The 14,657-nt window shown below is 57.2% G+C and overlaps 1 protein-coding gene across 1 annotated transcript; it reads left to right on the forward strand.

Annotated features, from left to right (window-relative positions):
- The first annotated feature begins 91 nt into the window (after positions 1 to 91).
- Positions 92 to 12,018, forward strand: SIPA1 (signal-induced proliferation-associated 1). The gene is made up of 16 exons (XM_053561716.1): positions 92 to 185; positions 2,511 to 3,287; positions 3,882 to 4,009; positions 4,095 to 4,271; positions 6,727 to 6,901; positions 7,606 to 7,709; positions 7,970 to 8,127; positions 8,205 to 8,814; positions 9,177 to 9,451; positions 10,534 to 10,767; positions 10,849 to 10,960; positions 11,045 to 11,153; positions 11,238 to 11,339; positions 11,428 to 11,482; positions 11,691 to 11,769; positions 11,864 to 12,018. Exons 2-16 carry the CDS (start codon positions 2,609 to 2,611, stop codon positions 12,008 to 12,010), a joined length of 3,144 nt encoding a protein of 1,047 aa, XP_053417691.1. The 5' UTR covers positions 92 to 185; positions 2,511 to 2,608; the 3' UTR covers positions 12,011 to 12,018.
- Positions 12,019 to 14,657: the final 2,639 nt, after the last annotated feature.

The following is a 14,657-nucleotide window of genomic DNA, read 5'->3' on the forward strand; positions in this document are numbered from 1 at the left end:
TCCAGGCCTTGAATCCCCGCCCGCGGCGCTTCCCGCGGCGGACTCCCGGCTGCCCCCGCCCCTCCAATGGGGCCCCGCCCCCGGAAAAGCTCCGCCCCTAGGCGGAGCCGGCGCCGGGAGCCGTAGCGGGAGAGCAGCAGCGGGACCCCAGCGCGGGAGGCGGCTGTCGGGCTGGAGCCCCAGAGGTACTGGCGGGAGGTGGAGGGTGCGGGAGGCACCGCTGTCGGACCGGACAGGGGAGAAGATGGTCCAGCTGTGGGCCCCGGTGGTGTGTGAGCATGGTGGGGTTCCTCGCCAAGTTCGCCGCCTGCACACTCCCAACCTCCGGACTCCAGCTCAGTCCAGAGTCAATTTGTCCAGTCCCCTGCCTCTGGCTCCCCACCCTTATACCCTCCTCTGCGAGATGGCCTAGCCGGGCCAGTGACCTGAGTGGATGCGGCAGCTACTGGCTCCTCTCGGCAGCACTGGCGACTGCCCCTGCTGCCAAATGTGTATGGGGCTCCCTCTATTCTGCGGCTCCCCTTCTTACTACCCTGCCTCCTCCCCAGCCTTTGCACACCACCCCCAGTCTCTGGCCTGGCCTGGGAGGAAACATCTGTCGCGCCCCCTGGCCGCAGAAATGGGGTCATGACCTCCAGATGTGCTGGGAAGCGGCCAGCGCCTCCTCCTGGGCCAGCCAGGCCTTCCGGATCTGTGGGGGTGGGGCAGCCCCCCCAGTGACACAGGCCGTGAGGAATGTTCCGGCCTCAATGGACCCTGTGTGAAGCTGCAGGGTGGGAAGCAGAGCCCAAGAGCACCCTGCAAGGCAGGGCCAGAACAAGAGGCAGCTCACAAGCTGGGCAAACACACAATAGAGCTCACCCACAGCGGGCAGACCTCATCTTACATAGAGCAGGGCCTGCATAAACGACCCTCATGACCTCTTTCCCCCACCCTCCCACACCAGGGTCTGGGCTCAAGCATGCATGTGTCCAGAGCTTGGCATATGGGGCCAGGGCCTGGATCTGCCAAGCACATATATGGCTAAGCACCCACTTGCTTCACTCTTCCTTCAACGTCCCAACAGTCTTTACAGGGGACAGAAATATTTAACCCCATTTTAGAGATGAGAAAACAGCAGTTCAAGGTCAGCATCAGAACTTATCCTAGGAGAAACCAAGGTAGGAGGCTTGCAAAGCTAGGGAGGCCTTCACTTGCTTGGTTCTCAAGGCCCCAACCAAGGGGTGCATGGAGCCCAGCTCCATGTGACGCCATTGGATGATGCACAGAGGCCAACTGTCACATGCCTGTACCCCAGTGGAGGGTGCTCAAGTCCCTGTCCTGGCTACCTGCCCCATCCAGGGCTTACCATGGCATGGTTTCCCCTCAAGTTCTCACCCCACCTTTTGCATCTGCCTCTGGTTTTGTCACATTTCCCCATTAAACAGGACCCCGGGGCCTTGGATGTCTCAGTTTTACATCCTGTGAGACCTTCAGCCTCAGTCCAACCTCCACTCATCCTATACCTAAACACACAGCAGTGGGCAGGTGCAGCTCTGTTTAGGCCTTGGAGACTGATAGACCAAGCTGAGATCCTAGCTCTGACATGGAATTGGTTCAGGCAAGAGCATTGCACTTTGACCTTCTGTCACTTGGAGTTCCGACCTCCTGTTCACATCAGTGAGACCAAGTAGGCAGAGGTCGGCAGGGCTCCCAATTCCAGCAGTGGGGCTGGGTCAGTATGACTTCCTCTCTTTCCCCAGGCACAGGCATAGCAGCCTGCAAGAGAGTGGGCCTGGGCCTGTCTTTGAACCCAAGGTGACTTGGGTCCCATGACTAAGCTGGTGTGACCCCAGCACCTTTCTCAGGATGTGGGGGCTGGGGTGGGAGTTGGGCCCAGAATTGGGGCCACTTCTTGTGCTGAAGGAAGTCTTCATGTTATTCCTGCTGCCCTGCCACTACTCCCTGGGAACCCCTACATCCTTGAGGTACGGAGGCTGTGAGGACTAGGGCATTGAGACCAGGCCTCTGGGTGCTTAGCTCCCCAGGGACCCTGAAGGAAGTAGGGGGGCAGGGAGGAAGGTCTCTGGGGACAGGACGTCCTCCCTTTGTCAAGTAGGCGAGACCCAGACACCAGTGGCCAAATGGGTTTCCCGTCAACCAGAGACAAGTTGTCTGTTTAGTTGGGCTAGGCCTTTGCGGGACCCTTACCCTGAGCCCAGGCCAAGGCCAAGTTGTGTGGGTGGGAACCAGGAGACACTGTCAGCCCCAGAGTTGCCCAGGTGCCAGGGCCCTCAGGGCCAAGGCGCAATAGCCCAGCCCCCGGCTCAGCCCAGATAAGCCGGGGAGGGGGCTGGAAACCTCAGCCCTAGGCAGACGAGGAAGTGGCCATGAAAGCGGCCATGAAAGCGGAAGCAGCTTTGATGGTCTCGGAGGGGGCCGGAAGCTAACCGGGTGGTGGAAGACCGGGTTGGGGGCCTGGGTTCCTGTTTTCTCCCCAGGTCCCTCTGAGTAGCCCCCTCCTCTTTCAGGGCAGGAACTGCTGCTGCAACCTCGGCCTGCCGGTTGGGCACTAACCACCTGTGCCCGCCAATGCGGCCCGGGTCCCGGAGAGTAAGGCCGGCAGAGCATGCCCATGTGGGCCGGTGGTGTGGGGAGCCCTCGGCGGGGCATGGCCCCTGCACCCACAGATGACCTCTTCGCCCGAAAGCTGCGCCAGCCAGCACGGCCTCCACTGACACCACACACCTTTGAGCCAAGGACAGCCCGGGGCCCGCTACTGCGCAGTGGCAGCGATGCAGGCGAGGCCAGGCCCCCCACGCCAGCCAGCCCCCGTGCCCGAGCTCACAGCCACGAGGAGGCTGGCTGCCCTGCTACAGCTTCCACACGTCTGTTCACTGACCCACTGGCACTTCTGGGGTTGCCAGCAGAGGAACCAGAACCTGCTTTCCCGCCAGTGCTTGAGCCTCGATGGTTTGCCCACTATGATGTGCAGAGCCTACTCTTTGATTGGGCTCCAAGGCCACGAGGAACAGGGGGCCACACTGAGGCCAGCTCTGGGACACTGGCTTCAGCTGAGGACCTGGCTGTGAGCTCAGACCTGCTGCTTAGGGCCCCTGGCTTTGTGTGTGAGCTTGGGGGTGAGGGTGAGCTAGGCCTGGGTGGACCAGCACCTCCACCTGTGCCCCCCACGTTGCCCAATGCGGCTGTGTCTATACTGGAGGAGCCACAGAACCGAACCTCAGCCTACAGCTTGGAGCACGCAGACCTGGGTGCTGGCTACTACCGCAAGTACTTCTATGGCAAAGGTGAGGGGAACGTAAGCCCAGGGAGGGGCAGGAAGGTCTGGGGCAGAGGTCCCTGTCACTGTAGTACACACAGTAGAACTTATCAACTGTTCTTTCCCTCTAAAGTCCCTGGCCATAAGAAAGATTAGGAGCTGAGCTGGGGTCCTTCTGGACCCACAATTAACCCACTCCTTAAGGCCAACCCTGGCCTGTCACCCCCAAGCCAGGGAATACTTCTGCCTCCATCTGGTTCATCCTCAACCTTTCAGGATGGGGGTTTATTTCCTGTCTACATTCCTGTGAGGTGAAGACTCAGGCCTGAAAGCCCTGCACCTGGGATTCTTGGTTCTCAGCACTGCTGCCAAGAAAGGGCTTCAGGACCAGGAAGGGAGAATGTGGGCATAGTGGGCAAAACTGAGGCAGGATTTAGGCCTAGCCCCTGGTTCTAGTTCTGGGTGGATAAGTGATGTGGGAGGGGCTACAGAGGGGGCGGGGCTTAGCCTAGGCCCTACACTTGGTGGTGAGTTAGAGCCTGATGCTGTACTTAGTGATGGGCATGGTGGTGTGGGCAGGACTGCCTGGGTGGGACCCATCATTCACAGCCTGACCCCTTAGAACACCAGAACTTCTTTGGGCTGGACGAGGTGCTGGGCCCAGTGGCAGTGAGCCTGCGGCGGGAGGAGAAGGAAGGCAGCGGAGGGGGCACCCTGCACAGCTACCGCATCATCGTGCGGACCACACAGGTGGGCTGGGGTCATTGGTTCAGGCTGTGGGTTGCCTTTCCTGTACCTTGTATGGATTCTGAGCTCCCCTACTCTCCATCCTCAGCTCCGGACCCTCCGTGGCACCATCTCAGAGGATGCACTGCCACCAGGGCCCCCTCGGGGCCTGTCCCCAAGGAAGCTTCTGGAGCATGTGGCACCAAGGTTGAGTCCAACCTGTCTGCGCCTGGGCTCGGCTTCACCCAAGGTGCCTCGCACGTTGCTCACACTGGACGAGCAAGTGGTGAGTAGCCAAGGAGTCTCCAGCCTTATAGCTAGATCTGGTCTGAATCCAGGGTGCCTAGCTCTCAGCCCCCTAGCTCTGACCCTGACCCTGGCCTGGGCTGTGACCTCAGAACTAGCTTTTCAGACAGAAGGCATCAGAAGTCATCTAGAACCTTGATTCTCAAAGTGAGGTATAAAGACCAGCAGCACCCACATCATCTGGGAGCTTGTGAGAAATGTAGATTCTGGACCCCCACTCCAGGCCTATTAAATCAGAGTCTGCCCTTTAAAAAAATCATGAGGAGGCCAGGTGTGGTAGATTGCCTGAGCTCAGGAGTTCGAGACTAGCCTAAGCAAGAATGAGGCCTATCTCTACTAAAAGTAGAAAAACCAGCTGGGCATTGTGGCGGGTGCCTATAGTCCCAGCTACTCGGGAGGCTGAGGCGAGAGGATCACTTGAGCCCAAGAGTTTGCTGTGAGGTTGCTGTGAGCTATGATGCCATAGCACTCTATCCAGGCACAGAGACTCTGTCTCATAAAAAAAAAAAAAAGCTCCCGAGGTGATGCATATGTACTTTACAGTCCTAGAAGCCCTGGTCTGAGTGACCCCACCACTCCTGCAATGCCCTCATCAATTTTGGCCAATGTGTCTTGCAGCCTCTGCTTGGTTTCCCCTCAACATGTGGTGCTCACTGCTTCTTGGAGCTGCCCAGTCCACTCTGGGACATCAGGCCAGTTGGAAGTCATTCTCTACTCTGTAGAAAGCTGCCCACTGGCTGAGTCTCCTCCTCTGTTTCATTCAATCCATCAGTCATTCAACAAACATTTCCTCACACCTTCTTGGTGCCAGCCCCCAGACCGGCTGCTGGGGACAGGTCTAGACCAGGTGTTTGAGTAGCTCACAGCTGGGTAGTAGAGGGAGACCCACTGAATTGTTGAAATACAGAAGCAGGATAATAGCCAAAGAGGGGTGTCAAGGGCTCCTTGGGGGCACAAAGGCAATGGTGATGGCCCTTCCTCAGCCAGGGTTCCCAGCACAGAGGAAACATAAGAGCTCGAGTCCAGATGAGCCAGTGTTTTCTAGGTAGACAGGGTTGAGCAGGGTTTTCTGGGCAAAACAACTTGTGTAAAGGTTTAGAGACTGAAAGTGTGTCACATTTGGACAGTTCATTGTGGCTGGGGTAGGGCTCGGTGGGATGGGATGGGGAGAAATTTGCATTTGTTCCCATGGGCACTGGGGAGCCATGGAAGGATTCAAAGCACACCTGAGAGGTATAGTAGTTGCAGCATGGGGACTAGACAAGAGTGCAGGGGGTCAAATGGAAGGTTCTTGCAGTTGTCCAGGCTAGATTGGTAGCAATAGTGGCAGGGGCAGAATGGGTGGCCCTGTAACTGACTGGAGAGTGTGGAGTGTTGAGCTCCCCTAGCTGCTCAGCCACTGGGAGTGGTGTTTTTATGGAAGACAAGTAGAGTGAGGAGGTCATAGCAAGGAGATGAGGTGCCTAGGTGCCAAACAAGGACACCTAGGAAGCTAGAGAAACAGCTGTGGAGTTTGGGAGGGGAGGGTCTGGGCTTGAGGCAGAGATGGAGGTATTGTTCCATCAGGTGGCTGCTGCAGCCACTAAGGGGGGAAGAGCTGCAATTAAGTGGATGAAGAGGCCCAGGCGGGAGCGGGGGGTCCACTTGTCCCCAGTGCTAACTATGGCCAAGAGGGGGCCACATTTGTGGGCTACAGAGGGTTGGGAGGGATGAAATTGAAGTGGGGACTGAGTGTAGACCAGCTTAGCTATGGGAAGGGAGGCGAGAGCTGTAGGGAAACCTGGGTTGTTTGAATGGGGTCAGAGCGCCCTGAGCTGTGTGTGGTTATCCACAGAAGGGAGCTGGGAGCAGAGAGAACACAGAAACAGAACAGAGGTGGGTAGAGGTGGCACATGGCTCAAAGTCTGCAGAAGTTGGGGTGAGGGTGCCTCAGATTCAAGGGTGGGGAGGACAGTCTAGCTTTGAGATAATGTGAAATGTGAAATGACAATGTGAACATTTACTGGGAGCAAGTACACTGTGTGCAGGGTCCTTTCTGTGAATCATCTCCTCTTTTGAAATATGAGAACCATGGGCGGTGCCTGTGGCTCAAAGGGGTAGAGCCGGCCCCATATGCCAGAGGTGGTGGGTTCAAACCCAGCCCTGGCCAAAAACTGCAAAAAAAAAAAAAAAAAAAAAGAAATATGAGAACCATTCCCCTCCCATCCATCCCTTCCTACCGGTGACCTTCTCTACTCCCCTGCTGAGCACTAGGAGCAGGACAGACTACTCACTCAACAGGCAAGCACATAATTGGCTTAAAGGGCTGGTGCTCAGGACCACACACTGAGGCAACCCAGCCTTTGGGCCAGTGTCCTGTTCATTCCCTGTGACATAGTGGGGGTGGGGCTGGCAGGGGCCTGAGGACTATGCTTTCTGCCCACCCTCTTCTCCAGCTGAGCTTCCAGCGCAAAGTGGGCATCCTGTACTGCCGGGCAGGCCAGGGCTCAGAGGAGGAGATGTACAACAACCAGGATGCAGGATCAGCCTTCATGCAATTCCTCACCTTGCTGGGTGATGTGGTGCGGCTCAAAGGCTTTGAGAATTACCGGGCCCAGCTGGACACCAAAAGTGAGGCCCAGGAGGGGTGGGGGCAGACCCAAGCTGAGGGTAGGCTTCTTCGGTCAAAACTAACCACCTTATTACTCCTTTGTGCATTTTGTCTTGGGCTATGGCTGGAGACTGGAGAGTTCTTTGGGTAAGCTGAGGACATGAGTCAGGGGTGCAAGGGCAAAGCTATGGGCTGAGAGGAGGAGCTAGAATTACTTGAGCTGGGGCCAAGGTGGTTTGTGGGTACCGTTCCTTTACAGGACAAGTTCCAGCGGCCCAACCTTTGAGATGGGGGAAAGAAGGGTACCCCTACCTCCCTGGTTGAAAGGAAGGACCCCAGCACCCCTGGGGTGTGTGTGACTGAGCACCTCTTGCCTACATTCCACTCTTCCAGCATGCCACACACTTGTGTGTGGGCCAACATCTGTCTTCTTCTGGGACATCTGTCCCCTGCCTCCCTCTGAGACCACTTCTCATTTCTGTCTTTATTCTACTTCACCACCCTGATAACCCCTGTACCCTAGCATGGGCTGGAGCCTGTGTGGGGAGGGGAAAGAGGGAGTCCAAGGCTGAGGCCCTTTGACCTTGTGGGCTGGGCATTGGCTGGTGGCACGAGAGGTTGGCCATCTGCTGGTTGGGACAGGGAGGCATCTGAGTGCAGGCAGGGATGGCAGGTTCAAGCCACCCAGATTCCTCTTGTTTTCCCTCCGTGTCCCCAACCACAGCGGATTCCACGGGCACACACTCCCTCTACACCACGTACCAGGACCATGAGATCATGTTCCATGTGTCTACGATGCTGCCTTATACCCCTAACAACCAGCAGCAGGTGCGAAGGGGGAAGATGGGAGTGGGGCTTTTCAGGAATCTTTGAAAGGGCTGTGTAGGTGACAGTACTTGAGCCTTAGTTGGCCTGAACTCTGTTGACCCCAACAACCCTCTGCTCTGATGGCCCCCTCCCAAAGACAAACACCCCCAGGCCTTCATTTGGGCAGGTGGGAAGCCATTGGCACCTTGGCTTTGCCCTGCCTGAATGAGAGGGACCTGGGGGTCTCATGGTCCCCCTGACGCCCCTCATCTGTCCCCCAGCTCCTGCGCAAGCGCCATATCGGCAACGACATTGTGACCATCGTGTTCCAGGAACCTGGCAGCAAGCCCTTCTGCCCCACCACCATCCGCTCCCACTTCCAGCATGTGTTCCTGGTGGTTCGGGCGCACGCTCCCTGCACCCCACATACCTCTTACAGGTGGGCGCCTCGGTGGTCTCAGGTCTTCCGTGGGCACTGAGCCTAGCTACCCCTTACTATGGCATCTCTACCCGCAGGGTGGCCGTGAGCCGCACTCAGGACACCCCGGCCTTTGGGCCAGCCCTGCCCCGCGGTGGAGGCCCCTTTGCGGCCAACGCGGACTTCCGGGCTTTCCTGCTGGCCAAGGCGCTCAATGGCGAACAGGCGGCCGGCCACGCACGCCAGTTCCATGCCATGGCCACGCGCACGCGCCAGCAGTACCTTCAGGACCTGGCCACCAACGAAGTGACCACTACGTCGCTGGACTCCGCTTCGCGCTTCGGCCTGCCCTCCCTGGGCGGGAGGCGCCGAGCATCCCCTCGGAGCCAGGGCGCCGAGCTGCAGGCGGCGGGCTCGCTGGTGTGGGGCGTGCGCGCGGCGCCTGGGGCGCGGGTTGCAGCCGGGGCCGAGGCTGGAGGCCCCGATGGCATCGAGGTACCCTGCCTACTGGGCATCTCGGCCGAGGCTTTTGTGTTGGTGGCGCCGCGCGACGGCCGCGTAGTCTTTAACTGTGCCTGTCGCGACGTGCTAGCCTGGACCTTCTCTGAGCTGCAGCTCGACTTGTACCACGGCCGTGGAGAGGCGATTACCCTGCGGTTCGACGGTCCTCCGGGCCAAGCGGTGGGAGAGGTGGTGGCGCGCCTACAGGTGAGCCTGAGTAGGAAACAGAGGCTCGGGAGTAAGCGCGAGATGACTGGGCACTTGCCGCCCAAGCCCCTCCGAGAGTCAGGGACAGCCTCCTTTGGAATCCCTCTTTCCTGCCACCCTCCTGCGAAAGGGAAAGGCAAGGGGGCAAAGCCAGCCTGGGAGCTTGGCAAAGTTGGCACTGGCGGCCCTCGGGCAAGCGACTTCTAGTCTCAAAGCTTCAGATCTTCCTCTGTCGGGTGGGTTGCTAATGCTTCCCTGGTCGACTGTGGAAACATCTGTGCGGCCTGGGGCGGAGTCCTGGGGCGGTGCTGAGGTGGCCCAGCCTCTGGGCAGCTCCGCCCACTCCCTACCCCGCCCCGCAGCTGGTGAGCAGGGGCTGTGAGACCCGCGAGCTGGCCCTGCCCCGCGACGGCCAAGGTCGCCTGGGCTTCGAGGTGGATGCGGAGGGCTTCGTCACGCATGTGGAGCGCTTCACGTTCGCCGAGACGGCGGGGCTGTGTCCCGGGGCGCGTCTGCTGCGCGTGTGCGGCCAGACGCTGCCCAGCCTCGGTCCTGAGGCCGCCGCCCAGTTGCTGCACTCAGCACCCAAGGTCTGCGTCACCGTCCTGCCCCCCGACGACAGCGGCCGGCCCCGCAGGTCAGCGTGCTGGGGACGCGCGAGGGCTGGGCAGTGGTCACTACCCCGCCTGTGCCTCTCATGTTGCCAGCAGCTTTTCCTCCAGAATCCCGTATGGCAGCCTTTACCTTTTGTGGTAGAATCCCCCGCCTTTTAATTTCTCTAAATTGCACTTTCCTCATATGTAGAATGCAACCACTTAAACACTTTGTTTTCACTGCTCAAAAGATTGGATCGCAGCTCCCAGTCCCTTTTTTTTTTTTTTAGTTTTAGTCCCTGCCTCCTCTCCTCACACGCACATTCCTTCCTATGCTAAGCCATATGTAGGCAAACTTATTTTGTGATGGGCCAGGTAGTAAATATTACAATATTATAGGTTTTCTGGGTCTTCTGGTCTTTGCCGCAACTACTCTGTACTTGTAGGTAAATGAGTAAGTGTGGCTGTGTTCCACTAAAACTTTGCTTATGGACACTGAAATTTGAATTGAAATTTCATTGAATAGTCTTTTGATTTCTTAGAATGGGTACAGGCGAAACTTACTAAAGGCAGAATACAAATGTCTACATACTATAACTAAGAAAATGCCATGAAGGCTACGTTGAACAGCTTGATGAGGATATTCCAGATTGTATATGAAACCAGCGAATTGTACCCTTTGATTGCACTAATGTACACAGCTATGATTTAACAACAACAAAAAAAGCCATTTTTAGCTCACAGGAGTACAGAAACAGGCACATCTGCTTAAAAAAAAAGAAAAGGTCTGGATTTGGTTCCTGGCAAAGTTTTTGGATGCCAAGTTATGTGTCTGTGTTATCTGAACCCTCACAGCATGCTATGAGGTCAGCACTTTATCCCCATTTCACAGATGGAGAAATTGATGTTCAGAGTGATTTGTTCAGGATACACAGGGGTCACACTGGAATTTGAACTATGCCTTCAAAAAATGGCCAGTAACCAGGCAAACAGTTTTCACTGTTGTCACCACAGTTGAGCCCTCCTCTTTTGGAAGTGTGCCTCAGCAGAAACTGGGGGTGGGGCTGGTGATGCAGTAGGTTAGAGAACTGGGGATCCCTGCCTGACTCTACCCCTCCCCCACCAGGAGCTTTTCGGAGCTGTACAGGCTGTCTCTGCAGGAGCCCAGCCGGCGAGGGGCCCCAGATCCAGGGGATCCAGAACCAGCTCAGGAGGAAGCACCAAGGGTGGTCCTGCTGCCTGTTACAAAGCAGCTGCTGCATCTGTGCCTGCAAGATGGCAGTAGCCCTCCAGGGCCTCAGGATCTGGCTGAGGAGCGGACTGAGTTCCTGCATAGCCAGAATTCGCCCTCATCCCACAGGTGCATGCTCTTGGCCTTCCCTCTCCTCCAAGCCTCTGTGACGGCAGCTTCCGGTTCTGAGCACCCCTCTGCTCTCCCTAGCTCCCTGTCAGATGAGGCCCCAGTCCTGCCCAACACCACTCCAGACCTCCTCTTGGCCACCACAGCCAAGTCATCAACACCTGGTGCTGACAGGGAGACACCCCACACCCAGGTGAGCAGAAACAAAGCTCTGGAGTCCAATGGCACAGTGGTGACAATAGGTATCACTAAACCCACATCCACTTCTGCCCCCCAGGATGGGCCTAGCTGTCTCAGTGGTTCTGAGGACAAGGATGACCCAGCTCCAGAGCTGAGGGCCTCCTTTCTGCCACGAACCTTGTCTCTGCGGAACTCCATCAGCAAGAGTGAGTCCACAGTAGGGAAGGTTTAGGAGGAGAGCAGGTGGTGCTCCTGGCTCCCCGATCTGAGCCCACTCTTCGTGCCTACAGTCATGTCAGAGGCAGGCAGCGAGACTCTGGAGGATGAGTGGCAGTCCATCTCAGAGATTGCCTCCACTTGCAACACCATTCTGGAGTCACTGTCCAGGGAGGGTGAGGCTACCAGGTGCTGGGGGTGGGACCTAGGATAGTGCTCTTTTCCCCTTTTTGACCGGACTACATGGTTCCGCTGCCTCCACAGGACAGCCCATCCCAGAGAGTGGAGACTCCAAGGGAACTCCAAAGTCTGATGCTGAGTAAGGCCCTTTCCCATGCCAATGTGAACCCCCTTCCTGCCTTTGCTCTAGAGTTGAGCACCATATGACCATTATCTGGGCTCAGCTTGTTATGTTTCAGTCTGAGGAGACAGGGTGGGTGTGCCCCTCTCATTCAGGTGGGACGGGGGGCCAGCTGTGGTGCTGCCCCTGCTTTGGTCCTACTGAGTCCTGACCCTCATGTCCTTAGGACAGAGTCTGGGAGCCTCTCGGAGAAGGTCTCTCACTTGGAGTCCATGCTCAGGAAACTGCAGGAGGACCTGCAGAAGGTGAAGGATGGACTGGGGATGTGGGGAGTCACAGGGCTGCCCCTGAAAAGGGGCCAGCTGCTTTGACACCTTCCTTCCTCCCTGCCCACCCCAGGAGAAGGCAGACAGGGCAGCCCTGGAGGAGGAGGTACGGAGCCTGAGGCATAACAACCGGCGGCTACAGGCTGAGTCGGAGAGCGCAGCCACTCGCCTGCTCCTGGCCTCTAAGCAGTTGGGCTCACCTACTACCGACTTGGTCTGAGTCACATCCAGACTCAGCCTACTGGTGGAACTGCTTGGAACCACCTGGGCTTTTCAGGGCTCCAGAGTCATCCTGAGCCCTTGGCCCTCCTCAGGAATTCTTTCCCTGTGCGGAAGCGTTAGCACTGCCCCCCACTCCCCTACCCATTCTTTGGTGGTGGAAGCTGCCCCCACTCTTTCCATGTTTGTAAATATTCTTCAGAGAAAAGGGACTTCAGGGAGTAAAGAAGCCACTGCTATGTGTATCTGTACATGTGTTCAAGACATGACAGGGAAGGGATTCTGTCCCCAGAAGCCCCAGCCCAGCTCCCTGGACCAGTTAGGACAGGCCCTGGGGACACTGGCTCAGGGTTGAGCTGAAACTCACTGAGTGGGTTTCTGAAATTTGGCCACCCCTTGGCTTCTCTCCCACGAACATTTATTTGGTTTTGTTTGTTTGGCCATACCCTATACCTACACTACTTGCTCTCTAAGCCCTGGAAACAATCCTAAGGGACTGAATTATAAGGGGCAGAGGAATAGTGGGTGGACTGCAGGGCAGGGGAGGAGGAGCTTGGTGGTCAAGGAGAGCCTGGCTATGCCTATGATGGCCCTGCCCCCAGTTCAAGCTTTGCTGTCCTGACTGTAGTCCCTGAGCCCTCAAGTCTGGAATTCCCTCAACTACCTGGCCATGTCCTACAGCACCTGATCCCAGAGGCAGCAGCTCCTCTGCCTCAACTGTTGCCTGGTAGAGGGGGAGTGTTCCATGTCCTGCAATATGTTGGTCCTTGACCCTCCTCTTTGTTCACCAGCCCACCACCTCTTCTGTTCCGCACCAACCTGGGCCTTTCTCATGAAAGGCATCATCAGGTCCAAACTTAGATTTTGTCTAAACTCTTGGTTTTCTGGACTGGAGGCCCAGAGAGAGAACTTACTTGCCCAACATCATCATATACCTATGCCAGCCCCTTCCCCAGGCTGGTTGAAGCTCACTGCTGAGACCTAGGCCCCGGGTCTGTTAAGTGCTGGCAGAATGAGCTAGGCTCTGAGAAACACAGCATCTGAGGATCAGGAAGGCTTCCTGGGGAAGGTAACACGAGGCCTGAGTTTTGAAGGTTGAGTAGAAGTTCACCAGACAGAGACATCAAAGGTATCTTGGTAAGGCCAGTGGGGGCCTACTGGACTGGAGTCAGGGCACAGGCAGGAACCCAGAGTCAAAGAAGATGGAGCTGGAACAGAGGGGTTGTGAAGGGTGCACTAGGGATCCTGGATTAGCAGTTCCTAAGACTGCCAGTTTTTCTGGGTAGTCAGCAGCCCTCATGGACAATGTGGAAGGCTGTGGTCACTCTCAAGGGTGTGTCTGCAGAGAACTGGGATCTGGCCATATGGCTGATGGTTAAAGGGAGAGTGATGGCATGAGACGAGTGTCAGATCTTCCGGCTGCAGGGAGGCCAGGCTGCAGGGTTACTTAACTAGGTGATAGCAGTGACAATGGGGAGAAATGGGCAGATTTTCCAGGCCCTCATGAGTATTGGATGCAAATTGCTAAGAGAGAAGAGGTGGCATCCACAGTAGTGGTTAGGTTTCAGGCTGGATCCTCTGGAGGGTGGCAGGCATGGTTGACATAGGGAAAAAGGGCCAGGCTGGGAATGGCTGAGGTCATTTGGAACAGGCTGAATGTAGGGGGCCTGAGGGACGCCAGAGTGATGTTCCTGGGCTGACATGCAGGGGCGAGGTCTGGGCTGGAGATAAGGATTTGGAACTGGTCAGCCGCGAGCATGATGAGATCACTTGGCGTGTGAGAAGGATCATGAGAGGGTTTCTGAGGGGGTCACCGGAAGTCACTACGGGACCTGGCTGGGACTGACAAGAGGGAGGCGCTGCCTCGTCCAGAGGAGCGAGGAGGGTTCTTTTCCCTGCGGACCTCTTGGGACTCCGCGCAGCTCCGTCATCTGTCCCCTGGGCGCCTGCTCACCAGGCTCGGGCCCCGCCTCCCAAGCGCTCGGGGCAGGTCTTGCTGGAGTCCTGACCCAGCCACAGTCAGCTCGGGCTCCGCCCCTCGCTCCGAAGATCAGCCTGGTTTGGCTTGAGTAGCCTGCTCTTGCCCAGGTCCCGTCCCTGGGGCCCCTCCCTCCGTCATCCCTCTCTGCTGCCCCCGAGTGGACGTCAGAGCGCGAGCGCGAGCGCTTCTCTAAAGTTCCGCCATCCCTGGCAGCTTCTTTCAGGCACCGTCATCGGAGTTTGCACTCAGTGCCTATTATGTTCCAGAAGACTCGGTAACTTTTGGAGCTTTGCCCACTAATGAGAACCCCCTTGTTCCTGCCATCACTCTCCCACAATGGTGCGAAGCCTGAAACTCAAGACGCCGAGACTTGCACGGGTATTTCCCCCAAGCGCGCTACCTTGGCTTTGTCGTCGCTGAACGCTATCTGTGCGCATGCGCGCGCGGGAAGGCCGGCCCTTTGTGACCGGTGCTTTTCGAGGCTGCGCGCGCACTGCGCCCAACCGGAAGTGCGTCCATCTGTTAGCCCGGTGGTTTGTGGTCCGGTCTTTGTTTAGGTCTCCTGAGGCTGTGGATTAAAATTTCACAGGTCCACCCAGAACCAGAACACTGGGGGGGGGGGGGGGGGGGGCAGGCGTAGACTTTCACCTGGCATCGTAACTTCATC

Source organism: Nycticebus coucang, chromosome 14, assembly GCF_027406575.1.
Source record: "Nycticebus coucang isolate mNycCou1 chromosome 14, mNycCou1.pri, whole genome shotgun sequence".
NCBI lineage: Eukaryota > Metazoa > Chordata > Mammalia > Primates > Lorisidae > Nycticebus > Nycticebus coucang.

Bases quoted from the DNA above. Each gene is read 5' to 3' on its own strand.
- SIPA1 (XM_053561716.1), top strand. From the start codon at position 2,609: ATGCCCATGTGGGCCGGTGGTGTGGGGAGCCCTCGGCGGGGCATGGCC. The intron at 4,010-4,094 runs GTGGGCTGGGGT...CTCCATCCTCAG, and splicing joins TCATCGTGCGGACCACACAG to CTCCGGACCCTCCGTGGCAC. The intron at 10,768-10,848 runs GTGCATGCTCTT...TGCTCTCCCTAG, and splicing joins AATTCGCCCTCATCCCACAG to CTCCCTGTCAGATGAGGCCC.